The 27,301-nt window shown below is 41.9% G+C and overlaps 1 protein-coding gene across 2 annotated transcripts in view; it reads left to right on the top strand.

Moving 5' to 3' along the window:
* Nucleotides 1-27,301, top strand: part of Ano2 (anoctamin 2) — a 354,947-nt gene that overhangs the window by 150,661 nt on the left and 176,985 nt on the right. For both annotated transcript variants that reach the window (XM_057773268.1, XM_057773275.1), the window contains exons 10-11: nt 17,705-17,839; nt 26,403-26,563. In XM_057773268.1, coding sequence (XP_057629251.1) covers nt 17,705-17,839; nt 26,403-26,563 — 296 coding nt within the window. The remainder of the gene's footprint in view (nt 1-17,704; nt 17,840-26,402; nt 26,564-27,301) is intronic.

Raw genomic sequence — 27,301 nt, 5'->3', positions numbered from 1 at the left:
TGTATTTATTGACTTTTTACAAATAGAAATTGGAACTGATACCACCATTGTTTTTATGATATAAACCTTCCTTTGGAAATCAAAGAGTTTTATAAACTATCGGATGGAGAATTTCATTTCAGACAGTCCTTAGTGTTCATTCCAGCCTTGTATTAAAATGGAAAATAGATGTTAGTGGTATTTAATCTTGGAGGTGCAAGGCCACCTTATCATCTCCCCTGTCACCTTGATGACTCCTGTCGTAGGTAGAGGACAGGTTGAAGTCAGGTGGCTTTGGGCTTGGAACTGGGTTCTTCTTTTGTTAGCTAAGTTGCCTTATACACACTTCAGTTTCTCTAAGATGCCCTCACTTATACAGAACATAGTTCAACTTGGTAACTCCTTATGGCCCTCCCTTCTCTCCTCGCTCCCTGCCCCTACATGTGTGTGTGTGTGTGTGTGTGTGTATGTGTGTGTGACGAGTTGGCTATCCATTAGATACTATGCTCCTGTGATTTGTCAGGCAAATTCTTGGCACTAAAGAATAGGAGGTCTCGGGGGCTGGAGAGATGGCTCAGAGGTTAAGAGCATTGCCTGCTCTTTCAAAGGTCCTGAGTTCAATTCCCAGCAACCACATGGTGACTCACAACCATCTGTAATGGGGTCTGGTGCCCTCTTCTGGCCTGCAGGCATACACACAGACAGAATGTTGTATACATAATAAATAAATAAATATTAAAAAAAAAGAATAGGAGGTCTCCATTTCCATGGGGCTTCCGTCTTGGCAATGGAGAGGGATTGAAGCAGAACTGGAGAAAAGAGGGTAGGGTATTGAGCCACATTAGGGGAGATCTCAGTACCATTGGGGTGGGATGAGTGCACAGGGCTATCTGAGGTGATTTGGTCTAGCCAGAGGAAGTGAAGAACAAGCAGAGGAGGTGAGAGAAAGGGTGATCAAGCAATGGGAACAACCATGGCCAAGACCCCAAGGCGGGAACAGATGTAGTATGTTTAAGGAGTAGTCTGGAGCCCCATTCATCAAGAGCAGAGCCAAAGAAGGGTTACAAATCAAATGGGGTCTTATAGGTCAGGAAAACAATTTTGGGTGGTTTTATTTATTTCTTTTTTATATGAGGAAAAGTAAGAAAATTATCTTAGGAAAAGGAATAGCACACCTGGCAGGAATGTGAAAGAATTCGCCCAGCTCTATGCAAAAAGCCATCACAGACAGGGAAAGGGGAGAGCCAGGCAGGCCATTTGTTCTGATAGAAATCAATATAGATGCTCCCTAGAAACTAACGTTAGATCTATATGATCCAGTTACACCACTCAGGTATATACTCAGAGGAATCTAAGTCAGAATATAACATAGATACCTGCGCATCCATGTTTATTGTGAAACTATTCATAATAGCCAAGATACAGAACCAACTAAAGGGTCCATTGGTAAGTTAATGGATAAAGAAAATGTGGTATATGTTATTTACAGGAATATGGTCAAAAATAGTGATCATTATGTTGAACAAAATAAGCCAGACTCAGAGCGACAAACACCATATTTTGTCTCACATGAAGAACCTAGATTTTGCCTGCCCTCTCTTTGTCTCTGTCTCTCTCTGTTTCTGTCTGTCTGTCTCTTTCTCTCTGTGTGTGCAATACATATATGTCACAAAGTAGAAGGAGTACTATTAGGAAGAAGAAGGGGGAACAATGAGAAGGAGAAGGTAGAGAAAGAGAGGGTAATGAGGTTTGGCTGTGAGGAGAATATGTATGAAAATGTGTACATGTATATACATATATACATGTGAATATGAAGATATCAGAATGAAACCAATGATTTCATATATTTATTTTCAAAAGAGCAAAAGAAAGAAAACCCCAGGTCCTTTAGAGGAGCTAGGAATATAACAGGATGCTCAAGTGCCACCCAAGTTTAAGTCCAGGTAGCTGAGTAGGAGTGACAGAGGGGAACATGTACATCCATTGGCTTACAAGACTGTCCTCTCCACGGTCCACATACAGAGTCATGTGTACCCTGGTCCTCAAGAACCACTGGACCCAAATCATTGGGATTGGGCTAGCCAGAGGCATTCCCACATTGCCTATGAGCAGTAGAGATGAGACAGTCTTGGGACTCCAAGGCTCAGACAGGGAGAGTCTCACATCACAGCCCCCGAGAGGCAGGCTTTCTCTCCCTTTCCCTCCAAAGGAGTGGTTCCCTTCCCGCTTCAACTAGAAACTCATTTGAACCACGTAACAGGAGATCTTTGAGGGGAAAGATAGCATTCTGACCTTACCTTTGGAGCTGACTGAGGGTCTTCTCAAAGAAACTATTAGGGAAAAAAATACCTGACCAAAACCACTTCAGGGAGGAAGGCCTCATTTTAACTCACTGTCTCAGAGGGTTCTTCCTATGGTTGCTCAGCCCTGCATGCTTGGGCAGAATTTTATAGAGGTAGGAACATGCGGAGATCTGTACTCTTCATGACTGATTAGGAAGCAAAGAGAAAGACAGGAGGTGGCCAGAAATGATATACCCCAAGGACCCACCCCCATAGACGTTCTTCTTTCAACTAGACTTCACCTGTAAGCTGCACTACCAACTGGGAACCATTCATGAAAACCATGACCTTTCAGGAAACAGAGCTCATATTAGAGGCTGCTGAACAAACCTGAGCTGATTTACACACGCGAGTCTAACCTCTGCCCTACACTGACTTTAACTTGCTTTTCTGAAGTTCAGAAAGCACAGAGGACATATTACCCATGAATCCCTCCTCCCAAGGCCTGGATGTGGCTCTGTGGCTCTGGAAGGAAGTATGTTACCCTTCCTTCATTCCTCCCTCATGAACCAGAATTCACTTATACTATCTCAAAGAACTGAGGATGGATAAAGGACATTTATAATTGGGAGTCAGAGTGGTGTTGGTCCCATCCCTGAGTCTCACCAGGTAGGGGATTTGTTGGCTTGCTAGACTTCTTCTGTGGCTGAAAATCTCTAGTCCTTCCCTGAGAGCCCATTGTGGACTTGAGTGAAAGGCTCAGAATTGTCGCCTCGGGCTCCTGCCCACAATGGCGCTCAGTGCATCAAGTGTCAGCCTTTAAGATCTGTCTCTGGAGAGCCTAGGGGAACCTGACAGATTCTGTTAGTGTGTTCATGTGTCTGGGTCCCTGTGCACACATAAACACAGGCATGTGGAGGCCAGGGGTCAACCTCAGCTGCATTCCTTTGGTGCCCTCATCTTGTATTTTGAGACAGGGTCATTTGTTTGGTCTCAAATCATCAAGCCAGCCAGTTTCTGGGACCTGCCTGTCTCCACAACCCTGGCATTGGCTTTATGAGTGTACACCATAATTTTTGAATTTTTAAATGTGAATTTGAGGCTTAAACTCAAGACACCATGCTCGCATGGCAAAAAACGTACAGATCAAACTGTCATTTCAGTGTCCTAAACAGCTTTTTCTAAGATCAGCACTGAAAAGCAGAGATTATGCCCGTCATTCTTCAAGCCGGTGGGCAGGGAACAGAGATTGTCCTCTGGACTTTACCCTGCTGGCATTTTTCTGGGAATTAAGTAAACGGAGTGCCTCTCATATTTATTGGTCAACTGGTTATTCTATTCAAGGTTACACTCAAGTCTTTTGCCCATGTTTTTGGTTGGGTCATGTGTCTATTTCTTAGTGACAGGTAGAAGTCCTTTGGATATTCTAGATAGACACTCTGTGCTGAACATCTTCGTGCAAGCATCTTTCCCATCTCTCAGTCACGATGAGTGATGAGCAGTTCTTCCCATTAATCCACAGTGATAGAATCTGTTGTAATATGAGCGGCAGGGCTGTGTCCCCGGCACCCAGCCGCCCGCATGGCTAGCTTATGCCCCCAAATAATTACACGGAAACTGTATTCTTTTGAACACTGCCTGGCCCATTAGTTCCAGCCTCTTATTGGCTAGCTCTTACATATTGATCTAACCCATTTCTAATATTCTGTGTAGTCCCACGAGCTGGCTTACCAGGGAGAATCTTAACCTGCGTCTGTCTGGAGTGGGAGAATCATGGCGACTCCTCACTCGGCTTCTTTCTCCCAGCATTCTGTTCTGTCTACTCCGCCTACCTAATTTTCTGTCCTATTAAAGGGGCCAAGGCAGTTTCTTTATTACTTAACCAATGAAACAACAGATAGAAAGATGACCCACCTCCATCAAGAATCTGTATCCGTTAATGTTGATTTATTTACTCTGTTCTCATGAACCCGGCTCATCTAATTTTCATACTAACAAAATTTGAAATGGGAGAAAACAAAGCTAAGACTTTTAGTCTTAGTGGAGTCTTTAGTGGAGACTTTTGCATCTCAGAGAAGAGCAGAAACAACATTGCTACTCAGCCCTGCTATGCCAGAGCCTGTGTTCTGTGTCACTGGGTGTCCCCGAAGGTACCAGCAGACATGTCAGAGACAAGATGCAGTTCTTGTACATCTGTTTGACTTCCATGACTGAAAAAAATAAATTGGATTGGTTGGTAACTTATAATTATAATTTATGGATTCATCTCCACTTCCTTCCTCCGCTTGCTTTGGGTTGAATTTGCCCTTGTTTTTCTAGTTGAAGGAGAGGCTCTGATTACTAACTCAATGCTGTGTTTTTAATTCAAGTATCTAATGTTTTAGATTACCCTTGAAGCATGACTTTAATGGCACCACGCAAAGTTTGATGTGTTGTGTTTTCTTTTTACTCAATTGAAATATTTTCCAAATTTCTTTGTTATTTCTTCTTTGATCCATGAGTTGTTTGGAAGGCTAATGTTTAATTTCCAAATTTTGGGGGATTTTCCCCAGATATCTCTCTGCTGTAAGTTTTCAGTTTAATTTAGTTGTGGTCGCGGAAACCTATCATTCAAGCATCCACATTTGTTAAATTCATTTTATGGTTCAGAATATGGCCTATCTTCATGACTGAGTATAGAAAAGAATGAGAATCTGTGGTTATTTGCTAGAAAATTCTACAAATGTAAATTAGTCTGACTTGGTTTAGACTGTCTTTAATATCTCCCCGGCTTTATGGGTACTTGTCATCTCAATTACTAAAGCAGGGATACGGGTGTCACTCTATATGGCCTCTGATTTGCAATAATTTGATTTAATGGCTTTTTTGTTTGTTTGTTTGAATTCATGGTGCTGTGAAAGTGACTTGAGCTCAATGTAACCTCTGCTGTGATCTTTTCCTGACTAATGGTGTGCAGGGCTATAGTATCATCTTTTGCGATGTGGGAGGGGGCGTGGCAGCAAATGTAACTTCCAGCAAATCAGGCAATCATGAAGGAAACAAGGACATCCCACAATGAAACGTACTGTTAAACTCTGATACTCGGCTGTACATTGAATGGATTTTCAGCTTACAATGTTTTGCATTGTGTATATTTGGGTGTGACTCCATTGTAAGTTGAGGAGCAGCTGTAATTTTTATTTAAAAACTTGTCTATTATCCTCTAATATTTTTACTGTGTGCATTTTTAATAATCACACAGACATTTAGGTTTATTTGATTTTGGTGAAATAAACATTATGTCGATTTCTCCTGTATTTTTGAAGTTGACTTTTTTCTTTGCTTTTTAAAATAGTCTTTGTTTTGAAGTTGACTTTTTTCTTTGCTTTCTAAAATTAATATTTGCATGATGCACTCATACTTATGACCTTTTTTATATCCCAATATGCCTTTCTGTTTAAATTGTCTTTCTGATAAAAAGCATACAGCTGAGTTTTATTTTCTTTCCTGATTTCACAGTCTTAGTTTTTTGAGATATTTAGGTTATTCACAATATTTTTACATTTTAAATCTATCATGTTATTATTATTTATTTTCTCTTTCTTCCTGATTTTTTTCAATTTTTAATTTGTTGTATTTATCATTCCACTTTATTTCCAATAACGGTCCATTAGTTAGATCTAACATTAACATATTTTAATTATTCTCTAGAGCTTACAAAAATATTTTAAATGTGGTTATACTCTACTTTCAAATCCATACCTTCACACTCTTTACACACAGCACCTGGTAAGAATATTCTTCAGTACTTTCCTTTAATCGTATATTTTTGCTGTTATATAGTTTATTTATGTGCACACTGTAAATCCCACATTCCATTGTCGCTACTATTGCTTCAACAATGCTCTGAGTCATCATTTTCTCTCTCATTTTCCTCTCTAGTACCATTTTCAGTCTCCAGTCCTCGCGTGTCCCATGAAACCTTAATGCTATTAATAAACTCTATGTCTGTTTATGTACTACTCCTACTTTGGGAGGGTTAAATGATCATAGCAACAATTAATACTCTAAACTGGATTCCAGAAACCCAACGTTAGCTCCGCTTGGGGACAGTGTCACCCACATTGAGAAAGCATGCTTCAGATAGTGAATTACAGTTCATGGAGATTAAAAATAAAGATGCTTTTTATTTATCATTCTTTTTTTACCATTTCTAGTACTTTCTATCTTGTGTCGATCCATATTTCTACTTGGATCATACCCATTTTGCCCAAAGAGCTCCTTCAACATTTTTTTGTAGGGCAGCTTTGTTGGCAGTGAATTAAGCTTTTGATTGCTGCCATATTTGGGTTTTGCCTTCATTTTTGAAAGACATTTTCTTTATGTGTAGTATTCTAGGTTAACAGGTTTTTTTTTTCTTTACATACTTTGAAGTTGTCACTCTCTTTCACTTTCACAGTTTCTGCTAAGGAATTGGCTGCGGTCCCATCCGAGAGTCCCCTCTGTATTTAGTGTGCCTGTTCATCCAGTATGCTTAAAGACTTTTCTTTCTATCCTGGGTCTGCAGCAGCTTCCCTGTGCTGAGCCTGGGGAGGGGGCTGCTTATTGCTCTCATGCTCCTTCTGCTTGGGACTCTGTGACTTTGATCTGTGTTTTATTGTCTTTCGTGACTTTTGAAAACCCTTAGCTGTAGAAAGTTGTCTGTTCAAATATTTAATCTAGTCTCATTTCTACTGAGAAATGTATGATAGGCCCTTTTATATTGCCCCACAATTTAAAAAGTATTTGTTCATTTACTTATCTATTTGCAGTTTTGGGGGGTAGGTGGGTGGGTTCGTGGGGATCAAAGGACAATTTTCAGGAATTTGTTTGCTTTTACCATGTGCTTTCTAAGTATCCTTAGGTTGTTGGAATTGCCTGCCCTCTGAGCCATCTCATTGGCTTTGTGTTATAGCTTTTGATTGTTAGGTAGCTTTCTTTACTTTTGTTTTCTTTATCTTTGGTCCACATTTTCTGGTAAACTGTTCTTTAGTATATTATTTATAATTGTCATGAGTAATGATTGTCTCATTGTAGCATCCGGGTCAATTTTGGTATCTTTAATTGACTTATTTCTCAACAAACAAGATTTTTGTTTTTGAGTATCTCATAATTTTTTTTTTTTCAGAATATCAGACTTTCAGTTGGGAAGGAATGGGACCCAAGATAAGCAGTGTTTTTACCCACAAACAAAGATGCTCTTTTGCCAGGCCGTTAGTGAAGGGACTAGTGAGAGACTAACAAGGGTTTGTTTTTGTCCCTTTAAGACTCCATAAGCTTCAGATATCTTCAGCAATTCCCTGCTATGATGCATGCTTTGTGTTCTTAATCTCTGCTGTTGCAGTTAAAACATGAACTAAAAGCAATGTGGAGAGGGAAGGGCTTCTTTGGCTTATCTTCTGGGTCACAGAATAACATGGAGGGACTTTTGGGTGTACAGGTCACACAAGAACTTGAAGCAGAAACAAGGGAAAACACTGTTTTTTTGGTTTGTTCGTGGGCTCATGCTCAGCTAGAATGCCAGAACCATTTGCCTATGGATAACCCAAAGTGGTCCAGGCTCTCCTACATGAATTAATAATAAATAGGACAATCCCCCACGGATATGACTACAGTCAGCCTGATCCAGGCAATCCCTCAATCAAGGCCTTCCTCTCAGGTGACTCAAGGACAAGCCAAACTGACACCTAAATATAACTAAGACACCGTGTAGAACTTGAGTCCTAAAAGTTTGTCCCTATAGTGACATTTCATTTATATTTTAATAAATAAAGCTTGCCTGAAATTCAGAGAGTAAAAGAGCCACACTGGCCAGCCCTACAGACCAGGCTGCAATAACACATACCTTTAATTCCAGTAGCCATACTAGTTTGCTGTAGATACTGAGTGGTGCGCGCCTTTAATCCCAGACTAGAGAGGATTATAAAATGGAAGGAGATTGCTCTTGGTCTCAGTCTCATTCTGAGATTCCTAGAGGTAGGAATTGTGCTTCCATCCCCATTATTCTTTTTCAACACTCAGTTTGCAGGAGGCCTTTTGTAGTAGGAGCAGCGGGCTGCGTTCCTGCCACCTGGAAACTGTACTCTTGTAAACACTGCCTGGCCCATTAGCTCTAGCCTCTTACTGGCTAACTCTCACATCTTGACTAATCCATTTCTAATAATCTGTGTGTCTTACCAGGAAGGATTCTAGCATACGTCCATCTTGGGCCGGAGCTTCATTGTGTCTGCCTTGGAGAGGAGAGGCATGGCATCTGGCTCACTTCCCTTCTTCCCAGCATTCTGTTCTGTCTACTCCACCTACCTAATTTTCTGACCTATCAGACCAAGCAGTTTTCTTTATTGATTAACTATTGAAACAACAGATTGACAAATGACCTTCCCACATCAGCCTTTCATGCCAGTGTCAGGGATATCTATCTCCATGCTGGCTTCTCCCCAGCAGCAACAAGACTTGGGTTCACATTATTCCATGCTAACTTCAAGTGGGGCTGAGGAGTGATGAGAGGGTAAGAGTGCCTCTCACCATGGCCAGTCCTCAAACCTGGGGTGTCCCTGGGTACCACTGGCACTCATCTCTAACCTCGGCATGGTCAAACTCTATGCTTGCTTGGGATTACTGAGTGAAAGAGAATCTGGCCTACTTTTGTAGAAACAGATTCATGATTTATGATTTTGTGGCTCCTGGAATAAAGACAATCCCTGATAATGTTACCAGAGACAGCAGGTTTTATGTTCAGCCTTTCCCATAGCTTTGTATCTTTGCCTGGGTCCTAGGGTCAAAATCCTACCTAGGTTTATTATTATTGTTATTTGAAGAAGAGCTAGTCTTTGGAATAGCTGGACTTTCACACCTGTCTGTGTACATCTGAGGATATTCTATTTAGTCTTCTGCCTTGCCTGTCATCTTGCTAGTGACTACCAGTATGGAGTCTTTAAAAAAATTTGGGTGTGTACAAGCTGTTCTGTGTCTGAAATTACCAGAATATTCTGTGTGGCCATTACACATGTTCTCAGTCTCCCATGACTAAACAGCAGCAGCAGCAACAACAACAACAATAACAACAAACTATTCCTTCTCCTTGCTCTGATGGCTTTCCTCTGATGTGTTGTCATATTTTAAAATTAAGATTTCTTTGTTCCTTTGGAACTTCAGATTTTAAGATAATTTGTACTTTGTTTTTCTCCCATACATTGCATCCCGACCACAGTTTTCCTCTCCTCCTCTCCTCCCAGTCCCCTCTGCTCCAATGCTACCCCATCCACTCCTCCTCTGTTTCTCTTTGGAAAGGGGCAGGCCTCCCACCTTATTTAAATTTCAGATTTTTGATGGGTGCACCAGAAGTTATTATTTCCCAGATTATCTTCATTTCGCCTATGACAGTGGAAATCATGTTGTCCTGCAACTGTCTGAACAGTAACTGCAAACCAGCCTTTGAATGTGGGTTTAGAATTCTTGGTATCCCCTCACCTGTGAAGCTTGCATCAAAGTAGAGACAGGAAGTTTCTTGCCTGTGCTGTATGCTTGTGAGGAATTTGTAGACATTTTTCTCTTAGAGATTCACTATCAATATTTTTTCTTCTGTTTTCTGCACTTTATGTATTCTTCGTGTCTTTCACAGCATGCATCTCCATCCCATTCATTTCTCCGTCCCTCCATACCCACCCTCTGCCCTTGCAACCTCCCCTCCCCAAATAACATACAATAAAATTTAATAGAAAAAGGAGAGAGAGAGAGAGAGAGAGAGAGAGAGAGAGAGAGAGAGAGAGAGAAGGAAAAAAGTCAGTCTCGTCATGGAAGCTGCAGTGTGACACAGTGAGTCACATAGTAAACCCTTTGCTCCATACATATTTACTTGGAAGTATTCATTGCACAGAGGTTCTGGTGTGAGGCCTCTAGCTTCTGCTACACTGTTGATGCTGGGCCCTCACTGGCACTCCTCTGGGTTATCCTGCTCTTGCCCTGTATTGTGGAGATCCTGCCTCTTTGGGTCTCTAGGTTCCGTCCCTTCATATGCTCCAGCAGATCACCTATGGGGTGGATGCTTGGGTTGGTCAACACATAACCCTGGTTCTGGGCCTGGGTAGTTGCAGGGTTGGTCAACCCACTAGCTCTCCTTTGTCTTCAGCAAAAGGGCGAGATCGCCTTCATTGTCCTGTGAGGTCATCCCTTGCAGCGATGAGCAAGGGGCAGTGCCAGTTCTCCTGCTTTCATATCTTCGGGGGTCAGATCTCCCACACCCGCACCTTCAGGGCCATCTCTGCTGTGTTGTCCACGTGTGGTACAGGGGCCACTCTCTTAAGTGCTGCAGCTGAAGAGGGGCAGGCCAGCTCTCCCACCTGCTTCAGGTGTTGATGGGCAGCAGGCGGTATCTCTCTCCAACCCATTCTGCCACATAACAGATGAGTAATGGGGACAACTCTCCCATGATCCCAACTTCAGGGTCAATGTTTATCCTAAAGAAGTTGCCTTGGGATAGTTGGTTATGTTTAAAGTGAAGATTTAAAAGTACAAACAGAAATTTTCTTTTGAAAAAAAGTCACCTTTTATTATAAAATAATTAATTAACAAAGCCAAAACATTAAAATACAGACACAAATGAAGTGACATCATCACGACTGGTAGAATGGAAAGGCTCCCACAGAAACACAGATTTAAGAGCCATCTACAGGTAAAAAACACTTTTATCCAAGCTCTGAGAGTTACACAAGAGTTTGCAATACTTGGTTGCACTGGGAAGGCAGATCTGTGCCCTCTGGTAATGGAACCACCTGCCCATGTTCCTGCTAGAAATCTGTCCCACTGTGGACCTAAAAACAGCCTTGAACTGGGAACCTACAACCTGCCTTGCCTATTTATGGACCCAGTGACAGCTCAGCCTTTACACCCATAGGTGCAAAAGTAACTCATATTTTCTTCATGCCCAGAAGGAGCCCTATTGATGCCTCTACTGTCTTTTTTTTTTTTTTTTTGATTTTCAAGACAGGGTTTCTCTGTAGTTTTTTGGTTACAGTCCTGGAACTAGCTCTTGTAGACCAGGCTGGCCTCGAACTCACAGAGATCCACCTGCCTCTGCCTCCCGAGTGCTGGGATTAAAGGCGTGCACCACCACTGCCCGGCCTGTCATGATCTTTTTACAAACCCTGGAAAACCTCACAGAAAATCTCCATATTCTCTAACAGAACTATAAGCAGCACTACTTGCCCATCAGACACAAAGACAGTCCAATCTTCATGCAGACCCCATAACCACCCATGCATCCATGACCTAACAATGTCATCTACTCCTGGATCCTGAACACAGGCCCTCCTGACCACAGACTCTTGCAGTGCATGCATCCATAGACCACGGCAGCAGATTTGCTTTTTTGGTTTTTGAGACAGGGTTTATCATAGCTTCAATGCTTCTCCTGGAACTAGCTCTTCTAGACCGGGCTGACCTCAAACTCACAGAGATCCACCTGCCTCTGTCTCCTGAGTGCTGGGATTAATGGTGTGCGCCATCACTGCCTGGTACCAGATCCACTTTTATGACTTGGCTTAGGTTTTTTTTTTATTGATTTTTATTGAGCTCTACATTTTTCTCTGCTCCCCTCCTTGCCTCTACCTTCTCCTCTTCAGTCCTCCCCCAAGATCCCCATGCTCCCAATTTACTCAGGAGATCTTGTCTTTTTCTACTTCCCATGTAGATCAGATCTATGTATGTCTCAGGTTCCTCATTGTTGTCTAAGTTCTCTGGGATTGTGATTTGTGGGCTGGTTTTCTTTTGCTTTATGTTTAAAAACCACTTATGAGTCAGTACATGTCATAATTGTCTTTCTGTATCTGGGTTACCTCACTCAAAATGATGTTTTCTAGCTCCATCCATTTGCCTGCAAAATTCAAGGTGTTATTTTTTCTGCTGTGTAGTACTCCATTGTGTAAATGTACCACATTTTCCTTATCCATTCTTCAATGGAGGGGCATTTAGGTTGTTTCCAGGTTCTGGCTATGACAATGCTGCTATGGACATAGTTGAGCACATGTCCTTGTGGCACGATTGAGCATCCTTTGGATATATACCCAAAAGTGGTATGTAGGGGCATAGCCCCACCCATTGGGGGCGTGTTTGTCTTGGGCTAATGTTTACGGATAAATCTGCCGGGCGTGAGCCCAGCAGCCCTTTTTCTTTTGCTCCGCTTTTCCAGTGCTCCGCGGGAACCTGTGGTCCTGTAAGTCTATTTCCTTATTAAAGCTGTATATATCTATATAATCTGTCTGCATTCATTTGCGCCACCACATTTGGCGCCCCACGTTGGGCGCCACTCTGTTGTAATATGAGCGGCAGGGCCGCGTCCCCGGCACCCGGCTGCCTGCATGGCTTACTTATGCCCCGAAATAATTACACGGAAACTGTATTTTTTTAATCATTGCCTGGCCCATTAGCTCCAGCCTCTTATTGGCTAGCTCTTACATATTGATCTAACCCATTTTTAATATTTTATGTAATACCACGAGCTGGCTTACCAGGAAAGATCTTAACCTGCGTCTGTCTGGAGTGGGAGAATCATGGCGACTCACTCACTCGGCTTCTTTCTCCCAGAATTTTCTTCTGTCTACTCCACCCACCTAAGGGTTGGCCAATCAAATGGGCCAAGGCAGTTTTCTTTATTAGTTAACCAATGAAAGCAACAGATAAGATACAAGAACCACCTCCGTCATTAAGAAGAAGGGGGATTAACTGGTTTTATGGGATGATTGGTATTTGTGACTGTTTCTTATATATTGATATGTTGAATATTGAATGTGAGTGTTCCTACCTCTATTTTTGTATGAGTATGCTTATAACTTTGTCTATATTGTATTGATACATCTACCATATTACATTGTACATTTCTACCTCTGATACTATGACATTGTTTACAGTTGAAGATCATTGTCTTCATATATTGCACAGTTGTTTATTCTTTTAGTCTTCAAAGTTAGATAGGTATTGAGAATTATATGTTTGTCATATTTATTTTTAAGTTAATCAGGTCTTTTAGTTACATAGAGATTATATTTAGTATAGATAGTATGATCTTCAGCCTCTTCGAAGAGCTGTAAAAAATGGCCTTTAATCTAACCTAAAATTTCTGTGCCAAAGAGACACAATTACTCCTGACAACACCACTCTACTCCCGAGAGAACGTTGAGCACCAAAGACACTCCACTGGGAGCTTGTCTTCTTGGCAGAACTGGCCTTTGGGTTAAAAAAAAGCCCATACCTCAACTTCTGACAAAGATACAAAATATGCCTAAGTGGATAAAACAGGATTGTCTTATCTTGCCAAGACAGGGTAGGATAGTCCTAAAAAAGTTCCTTACCTTTAATAATGGTATGCCAGATGTGTTAGGCCTTAGCCAAAGTTGGTTGACTCAACATTACAAACGAGACTTTGGGTGATTGCCCAGGTAGTCAGTTGTCTCTGTCAATTGTTACACATTTTGGATATCTCTCGATTGTTAAGTAATATTTATTCCCTTCTCAGATCTTTGACAGAGTTAAAGATTATATAATTGTAGTTACTCTCTATGTTATTTAGACTCCTTGAGACAAAATGTTTAGCAAAAGTTTTGTTCTCAATATTGTTTGTTATATTTATTATTTGTTATTATTGTATATAGTTGTATTTGGTTTGGTTCTATCTTATTTAGACAAAAGGGGGAGATGTAGGGACATAGCCCCACCCATTGGAGGCGTGTTCGCCTCGGGCTAATGTTTACAGATAAATCTGCCAGGCGTGAGCCCAGCAGCCCTTTTTCTTTTGCTCCGCTTTTCCAGTACTCCGCGGGAACCTGTGGTCCTGTAAGTCTATTTCCTTATTAAAGCTGTATATATCTATATAATCTGTCTGCATTCATTTGCGCCACCACAGTGGTATTACTGGGTCTTGAGGAAGGTTGTTTCCTAATTTTCTAAGAAATAACCACACTGACATCCAAAGGGGCTGTACCAGCTTGCATTCCCACCAGCAATGCAGAAGTGTTCCCTTTACCTCACAACCTCTCCAGCATAAGTTGTCATCAGTATTTTTGATCTTGGCCATTCTTACAGGTGTAAGATGGAATCTCAGAGTTGTTTTGACTTATATTTCTCTGATAACTAAGGATGTTGAACATTTCCTTAAGTGTCTTTCAGCCATTTTAGATTCCTCTGTTGAGAGTTCCCTGTTTAAGTCTGAACTCCTGTTGAAGGAGCTGAGGGCCGCATTCCTGCCACCCAGCTCCTGGCTGCCAGCTAGCTTATGCCCCGAAATAATTACACAGAAACTGTATTCTTATAAACACTGCTTGGCCCATTAGTTCTAGCCTCTTATTGGCTAATTCTCACATCTTGCTTTAACTCATTTCTAATAATCTGTGTACCACCACAAGGTGGTAGCTTACCGATAAGATCTTAACCTGCGCCTGTGTAGGGTGGGATAATCATGGCAACTGCCTGACTCACTCCCACGTTGGGCGCCACTCTGTAGTGAGGAGCGGTGGACTTCTTCCCGCCACCCGGCTAGCTTTACCTGAAATAATTACACGGAAACTGTATTCTTTTAAACACTGCTTGGCCCATTAGTTTTAATCTCTTATTGGCTAGCTATTACATATTGATCTAACCCATTTCTAATATTCTGTGTAGCACCACGAGCTGGCTTACCAGAAAAGATCTTAACCTGCGTCTGTCTGGAGTGGGAGAATCATGGCGACTGCCTGACTCGGCTTCTTTCTCCCAGCATTCTGTTCTGTTTACTCTGCCTACCTTATTTTCTGTCCTATCAAAGGCCAAGCAGTTTCTTTATTAATTAACCAATGAAATTAACACAAAGCAGAAGACTCTCCCCCATCAAACTCCATTTTTATTGGATTATTTGTTCTTTTGATGACCAATTTCTTGAGTTCTTTGTATATTTTAGACAGACCTCTGTCTGATGTGTGTCCTGTACACAGATGATAAAAGGGCTGGGAAAGAAATCAGAGAAACATCATCCTTCACAATAGCCACAAATAGCATAAAATATCTCAGAGTAACTCTAACCAAACAAGTGGAAGACTTGTATGACAAGAACTTTAAGTCTTTGAAGAAAGAAATTGAAGAAGACAGCACAAAGTAGAAAGATCTCCCATGCTCTTGAGTAGGTAGAATTAACATAGTAAAAATGGTAATCTTACCAAAAGCAATCTACAGATTCAATGCAATGCCCAGCAAAATTCTTCACAGACCTTGAAAGAATGGTACTCAACTTCCATATAGAAAAGCAAAAGTCCAACATAGCCAAAACAATCTTGTACAATAACGGAACTTCTGGAAGCATCACAATTCCTGACTTCAAACTCTACTACAGAGCTACAGTACTGAAAACACCCTGGTATTGACATAAGAACAGACAGGAGGACCAATGGAACCAAACTGAAGACCCGGATATCAATCCACACAACTTTGAACCCCTGATTTTTTACAAAGAAGCAAAAAATATCAAATTGGAAAAAAGAAAGCACATTTAACAAATGGTGCTGGCATAACTGGATATCAACATGTAGAAGAATGAAAATAGACCTATATCTATCACCATGCACAAAACTCAAGTCCAAATGGATCAAAGATCTCAACATAAAGCCAGCCACTCTGAACCTTATAGAAAAGAAAGTGGGAAATACAGTTGAACGCACTGTCACAGGGAACAACTTCCTAAATATAACCACAGTAGCACAGACACTGAGAAAGACAATTAGTAAATGGGACCTCCTGAAACTGAGAAGCTTCTGTAAAGCAAAGGACATGGTCAACAAGACTAAACAACAGCCTACAGAATGGGAAAAGTTCTTGACTCGGCTTAGTTTTATCAACACATTCCTAGCTCTCTTACCCACAGACTCTACTAGCTAATCCATCCATCAGCATGACTGATGAAGATCTTCTCCAGATGAAGCTAACCAGAAAGAACTAGAAGTGGCTGCTTTCCAAGTTCACAGACAAAAATGTCAAGGCTCCAAGGATCATGCATCCATGACACTCACTTAAAGGATCAGATAGAGTTCCAGTAGTTGAGCCCAAAGAAACTGAGATCCATAGCCTGCTCAGTAGATAGTTAACAATAATAATCTTAAAGATTCTCAACAATACAGATAGGAGCACAGGTGAAGAGAACTGAAATTAGAAGTGAACAAAGGAGTAAAATTTATGGGAAAATAAAAAACTAAACAAAGAAATAAAAATTATTTGGCTTAACAAGAAGAGGAAGCTCTGCTATTTGCAACACTATGGATGAACTTGGAGAACGCTATGTTAAGTGAAATAAGCCAGGCAGTAGTACAAATGATGTGTGATGTCACCTCTTTGAGGAATTTACTCTTCTGTAGGGCATGTGGAATCTGAGTGCGGAACTGTGGTTACCAGGCCTACATCAAGGGGAAAACAGAAGATGGAAAGCAACGGGTATAAAGTTTTAGTTACGTAGAATGTGTACACTTTTGAGTCCCATTATGTACCAGTCTGTAGCTAATAACAGTGGGGAGCATAAATAGAGTTTTGCTAAGAGGGGAGCTCTTGGCCAAGTGGTGTGGTGCACTCCTTTAATCCCATCACTCGGGAGGCAGAGGCAGGCAGATCTCTGTGCGTTCGAGGCCAGCCTGGTCTACAAAAGCTAGTTCTAGGACAGGCTCCAAAGCTACAGAGAAAACCTATTTTGAAAAACCACACACACACAAAAGAAAGAGGGGATCTCTTTTATGCTGAGTGCCTCAACACAAGAGAAAAATAATTTCGAGAGGGGAGCACTGGAAGGGTATTTGGAGCAGGGGGTATGTCATGGTGACTTGTCAGATACATTAGGTATTCATAGTCTTCTGTATATCAATCTGCCTCAATAAAGTGGTTCAGAAGATAAGAAATAAAAATCACCCACCAAAACAAACCTTTACAAGTATTTTATTTAATTTCTTCTAGTAATTCTTTAAAAATGCATAGGTTGGTTTGTGTACATTAGTCCACATACCCACATATACAGTTTACATAATTTATTAAAAATAGGTTTGTTCTTAAAAAGTATGCTTTTCTGTGGATTGAGCAGTCTGGATTTAAGATGGTAATGTACTATTCATGTTGGTGAGGAGTCTAAAACTGGCAGTATACTTGGAGTTTGCTGTTAGGGCTGGGTTCTTTCTGCTTCCTACAAATGGCCAAGGCTGATGTGTATCTGTGAGGCAAGTGGAGTGAACTCCATCTCAGCAAAGATCAGTTGCTGATTTCTTTTGTGCAGAGGTCCCTTCCCCTGTAGCCTCCATCCCTTTGAAGTCCTTACAAAAAGAGTGAATATTTTTGCCAATCTATTTTGAGTCATAGAACAAAAAGAAATATGGGGAGTCTATAATGTTTCTAATATGTGTTTCATTTTCTTTTCTTTCTTGGTTTTCCAGGAAGTATTTTGGAGAGAAAATTGGGCTGTATTTTGCTTGGCTGGGGTTGTATACATCATTCCTTATCCCATCTTCTGTCATTGGGGTGATCGTGTTTCTCTATGGGTGTGCAACAATTGAGGAAGATATTCCCAGGTAAGTCTCTTTTAGAGGCAAGGCTCCGTTCCCATATGGTCATAGTTTGGACTTTCGCCTCACTTGTGAGCACATTTCACACACCTCTTTCCAAAGTCCTCGCTCTCTATCCCACATCCCTTCCCACACATGTAACTTCCCTCCAGAGTCAGATCTGGGAGCTGCAGGGCTCGGGAAGGGTTGCAGAGCCATGCTGGTTCTCATGATCCTCTTCCATTCCTCTTCTATCTGCTCCCTGGGGTCATCACCTGGTACGGCAGGCAAATACCACCTGGTGAAAGGAATCATGACGGATAAACGGTTTTGTCTCTTAAGTTCACAACATTTGCCTGATGGCTTCCCATCAAACGCAGGTCAGAGTATGTGCAACATCATAAAAGTCACATGTCCTTGTGGTCATATCTTGTAGCCATGGAATGCTGTAAGAAGAGGCTGCAAGGAAGAGCCTTGGTTCAGAAGGTCAGAACTGCAGGACACAACAGACCACATGGTAGGGCTCATGCAGAGCCAGGACTGAACAAAGGCTAGTGCTTACGGGAAAGGGAAGGTCAATGAAGAACAGAAGTACTTATCAATTGCTGGTGACATTATACATCAACTGTGTGACTACATCCAATCTTGGAATCACTTGGGAGGCCAAGGCAGGAGGATTGCTAGGATTTTTGAGGCAGACTTGAAGTTATATTGTGAATTTGAAGTCATCTGAGGGTACAGAGAGAGACCCCACCAGCAACAGCAACAGCGAAGTTTAGAAAAACAACTCACCACCAAAACAACCTCAAAAAAAAAGAAAAAAAAAAAGAAAAGAAAACACGAATCTTAAAACAACAAGAACCTACACGATCACACACACAGTCCATGTTCTGAGTCATCTTCTAGTGTTATGTGTTAGAGTTAAAATTCCCTTGGCTCAGTTTGTCTTAGCTGGAGATGGGTTACATCATGGCAGTGGTACTCAGTTCTGTAGCAACATGATGCATTGTTGGGAAGAAGATGAATTGAGGACACTGGGGGAGACTATGAATGTCCACTGAAGTTGGATGTGGGAGTGAGAGATATTGTGGCAAGACTGGACTTGTTGGGGAAATGGTGTTTCCTAGTGAGAGGAACCAGCAGGCTGGTCTTGCCACGCTCACTCTATAGAGATGAACTTACAAGGCAAGCTAGAGCTAGCCCTGCTGGTGTGGAGAACAAAGCTAAGTAAGTCAGGGTAGAGACAAGAGTTTGTATTTCTGGTTGGAAATGACCAAGGCATGCATAGGCTGCCAAGTTGTGTCTACACAGAAGCATTGTGCCATGTATGCACGCACATACTCACATGTGTGGGATATGCACACAGGTAGAGTATATTGTTATTATTGCGATGTTCTATGGCACCTGCCAGTGTCTTGAGTTCTGTCACCTATGAAGAGCAACCCGGAGGTTGCTCTTGAATGAAGAAGAGTTAGATAATGCATTAGTTGTTTTTCTCATTGTTGGGACAAAATGGCTGGAAAAGGAACCTGAAGGAAGGTTTGTTGTCCACTTGTGGTTTGAGGGGGCGCTGTGCATCTGGTGGCAGGGACATGAGGTAGCTGATCGTGTTATGTCCATAGTCTGGAAGCAGAGAGCAATGGATACTGGTGTTCACATTATCATCTTATGTTCTTTCTGATCAGCCCAGGGCCCAAACCTACTGAATGTTGCCTACACTCAGGGAAGGTCTTCTTTCTTCAGCTAAATCTCTCTGAACAGATCCTCACAGACATGCCCATGGATGTATCTTCTAAAGCATCATAAACCCAGCCAGGTTGACAGTAAACCTTAACCATTGCAATAAGATAGTATACAATGAAATAAAACATTAGGGTTCTTCATAGGCAGGAAGGACAAATGCCTACTGTGCTATGTTTGCGTGTAGTTATGTGTTTATATTTTTATCCTGCAATCACACACAATTTTAAATTGTAAATCAACAGTGAGAAAGCTTGACCCATGGACATCTGGTTGAAACTCTGGTGGTTGATTTTCAGAGGCAAGGGAAAGATTTTGAAATCCAGAAAGAGGCAAATAATAGAAAAACTATTTCCTGTGGTTTTTGAACAAGGCCTGATCTTGTTTCATTGTTTGGTTTTAGTGATGGTCATCAGGGTCAGGTGTCATACAAGGTGGATGCACCTGCCACTTAGCCGCATCCCTAATCCCAAAGACCTGCTCTTAGAATATAACTGTGTATCCATCAGAAGTCCAGGCTCTGTGGGCCCCATGAAGCTACACATAACTGCTCCTACTCAACAGAGGGATTTTCTCTAAATCCTGATAGGGAATCTGAACAAATCATACTCCTCAAGCTTTCTTAGCAATACTTGAGCATGATTAAACATTTTTCCTGTTCTTGGTTTATTAGGGAGTCACATTAATTGTACAAATTCATGCATTTCATTGCACACACCCCTTGTAAGAGACCACCCAGACTCCTGAAATAATCACACAGAAACTGTATTATTTAAATCACTGCTTGGCCAAGCACATAAGTATATTTCTAGCTAGCTCTTTTATCTTTGGTTAACCTATTTCTATTATTTTATATTTTACCATGAGGTTTGTAGCCTACCGGCAAGGTTCCAACTAGCAGGTTACATCTTTCTCCTCTGGCGGCTCCATGGTGTCTCACTGACTCTACTTTCTTTATCCCAGCATTCAGTTTAGTTTTATCCACCTAGCTCTATTCTGCTAAGTCATTGACCAAAACAGCTTCTTTATTCATTAACCAATAAAAGCAACACATATACAGGACTTCCCACACCACACACACACACAAGTCATGCTTTGACTATCCACTCATCTTATTCCCACCCTCTCTCCACCTGGTACCCTTCCTTCTCAACTGTCCTGCATTCAGGACACCTCTCTTCTTGTTTGTTTCTGAATACAAGTAATTGTGCCATACTTGCTTGTAGATGCCTGACTTCATTCTGAGGGACTGACATTTGTGTTTGCATTGATAGTTTTGCATTGCAGTTGTTAGTGTTTGCTATTTGATTCACAGTCAGCATTCCAAGTGTAATGTGTCCTGGGTATGTTCTTGTTTGCTCCTGTCTATCTGGGATTCTACATATCTTGTGATTTTGTGTCCTCTGCTTTCCTTAGATCTGGGAAATTTGATGTGTTTTCATTGAATTGTTTTCCCTGTGTCTTTAGTTTTTATTTCAGCTCCTTATTCTGCACCAAGGCTTCTTAGATTTGGTCTCTTGATCAAATGCACACGTGCACACACACACATAGTAGATGGATTATATGATAGTTTAGTTCTATTTGATTTTTCTGTTTGTGTGTTATGAATACTTGTTCCTTTGTGTGTGTGCACGTGTGCTCGCAGTGCATGTGTGTGTGTGTGTGTGTGTGTGTGTGTGTGTGTGTAGGCTTGAGCCTAAAGAGTCCAGAAGGAGGCGCCAGATCTCCTGGAGCTAGATTTTTAGCCCATCTAAACCTGAGTGCTGGGAACTAAGCTGGGATCTTCTGGAAGGGCAGCAAGAACTCAGACCACTGCGACATTTCTCCAGCTCCCTGAGTTGCTATCTTTGTTCCCCATATGTTTTCCTTTAGTTATTACTTTTTAAAATTCACTGTTGAATTTTTGGGTTTTGTAAACAGGCCTCAGTCTAGGCAGTCTTAAACTCTTTATGTAGCAGAGAACAACTGAACTTCACGACTTTGAACCTGCCCTTGAACCGCAAGCACTGGGGACACTGGACAAAAATTACACTGAGTTCCATAATCCTTTGCGAGATACTCAGTGGCATAATTCCCTCCTCTCTGCTGCTATTTTGACTGTCTAGATTGTCTTCACTTCCTTTTGTTTATTTTGGCATAGGGCTTGTTGACTTCAGTTTCTCAAAGAACCAGCTCTTTGTTTTACTGAACTCTTCTTGTTGTTCATTTACTCTGTTTCCACTCATTTCTGCTCCCATCTTCATCAATTATTTCCTACCAATAACTTGGGATTTGATTTGTTCCTTGGTATTTGATTTTAGGATCTTGAGACTCATTATTATGCTAATTACTTAAGGTTTATCTGTTTTTATACCCTAGGCGTGCATAGCCATAATCATCCTTTTAAGTTTTGCTTCTGTAGTCTCTCAGATTCTTGGTTTTCTGGGTGGTTTTTCATTTTTATTCACTGATAGGAATTTTTTAAGTTTTCTCTGATAATCATTTCAATGACCTAATAATTGTAATAATTGCTCAACAATATAATTTTTATTGATTTTATTGATCTATATATTTATCTGTGCTCCCCTCCCTTCCCTTCCTCTTCTGCCCTCTCCTGTGGCCCCCACACTCCCAATTTATTCAAGAGAGCTTGTCTTTCTGTCCTTCCTATGTAGATCCATGTATATCTCTCTTAGGGTCCTCTCAAAAGTATATTTTTCAATCCCCGTGTGTTGTTATGATCTCCGAAGTTTCTCTTGCTGCTGATTATAGTTTTAATCTGATATCATCTGCTAAGAAAACACACTATATGGAGGATTGTTTCAGATATTGCTAATTCTGGTATCAAGCTGGAATTCACTATGTTTCGATTCTGAAGCATCTCTGGTTTTACAGCTGTACAGTCCTAGGAACTTGCAAAGGACTAGGAAATTTAGAGGCTTTTTATTCAGTTTCCCCAGTGTTCCTGTCTGCTACAACTCTACTGCAGCTTCAAAGCCAGGAAAGGCACATAATCATGGGGAAAGGTAGTTTCTTTTATTCCTCAGTATTTGAGAGAAGTGATTTGAGCAGTAATACTCCTCCACGGTCGTACCTAGAGAATGTCGCTCCGGAGAGATCAGTCTCTTTTGCTACGTACTTACATAGTGGGGAAGACTGAAACATTCAAAAAGCAGCTGATTAATTTAAACCATATTGGGAAAGGAAGTGCTTTACTTCTTTACTTCAGACGTGTGTGGATTTCTTGGAAACCCACCTCCCTGTGCCTCCCAGCCTTGTGCTAGCTGCTCTTGTATCCCTAATGGTGTTTGTTCACCCACTCTTAGGAACCTTGCTTTAGGGTCTTCACTCAACTGGTCGGTAGGCCATTTGTCAACCTTCCTAGCTTTTCTAGAAGGAAATGATATATTGGAGAAATAACCACTCGATTTATAGCCACAATTACTTCTCACTAGAAATCTGGATTTTTTTTATGAAGCTGGTGCATAAATCCGAACTGATTTCCATCTTGAGTGGGCTTCCTCATCTTTCAACGTGTCCACCAACAGCCTGTTTCAAGATGTTCAGTCCCTTTAATGCCGCTTCCAGATTCAGTTTCTCTAAAATTCTCTTAAATTGCTTGTATCAAAAAACCCCAACAAGTATCAAGCATTCTGACTTCAAATTCAAGCAATTTGAGAAGAATCCACACTACTGTTTTGTACAGATAATTGACAGATGCCCACATTTGGGTTTTTAAAAGTAGTCGTTAACACAGTGCCTGGCATGTACTTAAAGTGCTTTGCTCTGCATTGGCTGATAATCTTAGGAATCTTTCTTCCCTGACCTTCTGGTATCTCTGATATTTAGTTAAAATTAGATTAAGTGAGGCTGTACTTCCCTGGCATGGAAGTATACAAAACAAGACAAGTAACAGTCTCAGATGCACACGCATGAAGGGCAGCATGAGGGACCCTGCTCTTCCATGTGGCTGCAAAGCAGAGCTCTCCTCTTGAATTGACACAGACAAATTATTTCTGTGTAAATCTTGTTTTCTTTCTCTCTGAAACTTGCAACACTTTCTAACTGAGCAGTGATGGCTTGTGTGACTCAGAAGGTTGAAATTAGCTTTATTTTCTGGTTTCATAAGATTATACGGTGGGACCAGCACCAGCTATATTGCTAAGACATCAGCACTTAATAATTTTTCTGTGAGCAAGTTATGCCTATTGACCCTTGCCAATGGAGAGCTCAGCCGCGAGCGAATGGGAAAAGCATATTTCTCCTTAGAGACCTGGGTTTTCCACACTCTGACACAGAAGGCTTTTCCCTGCCGGGGACTTAACCCATTAAAGACAGAAGCTTTTCGGGGAGCTGGAGGGATGGCTCAGAGGTTAGAGCACTAACTGCTCTTCCAGAGAAGCCGGGTTCAATGCCTAGCACCCACATGGCAGCTCGCCACTGTCTATAATTCTAGTTCCAAGTTTCTGGCACTCTCACACAAGTATACACATAGGCAAAACACCCATATATATAAAATAAAAGGAAATAAATTACTTTTTAAAAAGAAGCTGGGACTTTCCAGAGAGTGGCAGTCCCCAGTAAGTCTCCTGCTCTCCAGCTGCCTTGTGAAGGGGAAGTTGACCCAGGCATCCTTGACTCCCGGGGTTCCTTGCAAGCCCTCACTTTACTCACAGGCTAAGGGAGCTTGTAGGGGACAGCGACCTCCCTCTAACAAACTGTGTTATCCAACAACTTTTCCTTCCTCTTTCTGTAGTGGACACAGCTTTGGGGGGTCTCTTTAGCATCGTGGCTCCAGCTGAGGGGTGAGAAAGGAGTGAGAGAGTCCTGAGCCCTCCGCCCTTTCTCCCTGAAGCCCATTCATCTATGTCCATGAACGGAATACTACACACAAGAGCAATGAGTTCATTTTTCCTACCAGTATTTGGTAATGCGGGAATATTAAGGAAGTCATGCAGGGCTGGTAATTCTTTGATTCTTATTGGTAAGTGTACATATGAGCCTTAACTTATTGGATCCAGCATTACTTAATGAATTGTGAATGTATTCATTAGTCTATTAAACAGAAATATATTTATAATGGGCTAGCACACAGGCCATTAGAGTCACTTGGCGCATGCTTCCTTCTCTCAGTATAGGAGAATGTAGTCTTTGGAAGGATTTACCTTCCTTTTTATTCTTCCTAATCCTGTTTCATGGTTGTCATATTCTTAGTGGGTTGCTTTTAGTCTCCGTCACACAAATAGCTTACAGGCGCTGATGGTGCACAAGTTCTTCTTGCACAATTCTGGGCATTCCTCCTCACCTGCTTCTTCCAGAGGAGAGGTTCTTACCCTGAGGGTTGTGATCCCTTTGCGGGGTCACCTATCGGATATTTACATGACAATTCATAACAGTAGCAAAATCGCAGCTGTGGAATAGCGATGAGAGTCTATGGTTGGGCATCATCACAACAAGAAGGACTGTATTAGAGGGTCGCCACATTAGGAGGCTCAGAACCACTGCTCTAGAGGGTAGAGCTTGTGCTGGTCCTGCCATGCACTCGTTTGTTTCGGCTTGGGACCCGGTCACATATTTGCCACCACACATTTGTGAGGCAGCCCAGTAGAGCAAAAGAAAACTTCCTGTATTTGAAGAACGACTGAAATCCAACCTCAGTATGGTGTCTTTTTTTAAAATTAATTAATTAATTAATTTATTTCTTAAAGATTTCTGCCTCTTTCCCGCCACCGCCTCCTATTTCCCTCCCCCTCCCCCAATCAAGTCTTCCTCCCTCGTCAGCCCAAAGAGCAATCAGGGTTCCCTGCCCTGTGGGAGGTCCAAGGACCACCCACCTCCATCCAGGTCTAGTAAGGTGAGCATCCAAACAACCTAGGCTCCCACAAAGCCAGTATGTGCAATAGGATCGAAAACCCATTGCAATTGTTCATGAGTCCTCATTGTCCGCTATGTTCAGCGAGTCTGGTTTTGTCCCATGCTTTTTCAGACCCCGGCCAGCTGGCCTTGGTGAGTTCCTGATAGAACATCCCCATTGTCTCAGTGTGTGGGTGCACCCCTCGCGTTCCTGAGTTCCTTGCTCGTGCTCTCTCTCCTTCTGCTCCTCCTTTGGATCGTGAGACTTCAGTCCGGTGCTCCAATGTGGGTCTCTGTCTCTGTCTCCTTTCATCACCTGATGGAGGTTAATATTCAGGAGGATGCCTATATGTTTTTCTTTGGGTTCACCTTCTTATTTAGCTTCTCTAGGATCATGAATTATAGTCTCAGTGTCCTTTATTTATGGCTAGAAACCAAATATAAGTGAGTACATCCCATGTTCCTCTTTTTGGGTCTGGCTTACCTCACTCAGGATAGTGTTTTCAATTTCCGTCCATTTGTATGCAAAATTCAAGAAGTCATTGTTTTTTACTGCTGAGTAGTACTCTAATATGTATATATTCCATACTTTCTTCACCCATTCTTCCATTGAAGGGCATCTAGGTTGTTTCCAGGTTCTGGCTATTACAAACAATGCTGCTATGAACATAGTTGAGCATATACTTTTGTTGTATGATAGGGCATCTCTTGGGTATATCCCCAAGAGTGGTATTGCTGGGTCCAGGGGTAGGTTGATCCCGACTTTCCTGAGAAACCACCACTCAGTGTGGTGTTTTATCCACAGCTGGCGTGTCTCCCACCAACCATACAGATGCAGCACATCCTGAAGAGGCCTTCTCAGGCATCATTCAGTGCACATACTTCGGCAATGACCGTTAGCGTTCTGGGATGTGTGTACGATAGAGAGCTACCCACCTCAGGAGATGGCTCATTCATTCTTTGTTGCCATTCGAGAAGAGTAAACATAACCCTAATCCACTCACCCCTGTCTCTGCAGCAAAGAGATGTGTGATCACCAGAATGCCTTTACCATGTGCCCCCTGTGTGACAAGTCCTGTGACTACTGGAACCTCAGCTCAGCCTGTGGGACTGCTCGAGCCAGCCATCTGTTTGACAACCCCGCCACCGTCTTCTTCTCCATCTTCATGGCTCTGTGGGGTAGGTTGTCCTCACAACGGCTGCTCAACAGACAGGAGCAGTGGCCAGGGCATGAAGGCCATCGCCTTCCATTGATTTACCTCCGTGTATTTTCTTCATACTCGGAGAAGTCTCTGAAGCACAACCCCCTTTCCTCCTTTGGAGATATATGAGAAAAGAAACAGGAATATCCTTTATGGCTCACTGTTTTCTCTTAGAAGAGTAATGTTGACGCCACACTGGCCTCAAGTATGACTGACAAGGAACTTGAATATGTGTGTGTTCTAAAACCTGCTGGCAACCCATAAGGCACAATTCCTTAGCCATATGAAGCCATGGAGACAGAATGTTGGTGTGCTGCCATGGTGGGGTACAGTGGGTGTTAAGATGGGCTCCTGACTTTTAGGCTCCATGAATGCGGACTGTGGAGATTTTATTTCATGTAAAGGTGGTGCTCATTATAGCCTCACTGAAGGCATTTGTGAAAGGAAAAGCACGCGACTCCTTTATTTCCTTCCTGCAGTCTCCCTGGAGCACCAACACAGTTAACCCGCTCTGCACCGTACTCATCTGAACACACACATACACATGCACACACGCACTGTTCTCTCACACACATGATGTTCTTGCACACACGTTGTTCTTACACATGCCGTATTCTTGTACATACGTGTGCACACATAAATGCACTTACACGCACATGCATGCACACACAGTGTTCTTACACACCCATGGTGTTCTTACATTCTTATACATGCA

The sequence above is a fragment of the Chionomys nivalis genome, chromosome 1 (assembly GCF_950005125.1).
Source record: "Chionomys nivalis chromosome 1, mChiNiv1.1, whole genome shotgun sequence".
NCBI lineage: Eukaryota > Metazoa > Chordata > Mammalia > Rodentia > Cricetidae > Chionomys > Chionomys nivalis.
The sequence above is the reverse complement of the archived record's forward strand: the minus strand, read 5'-3'. Positions and strand labels throughout refer to the sequence as shown.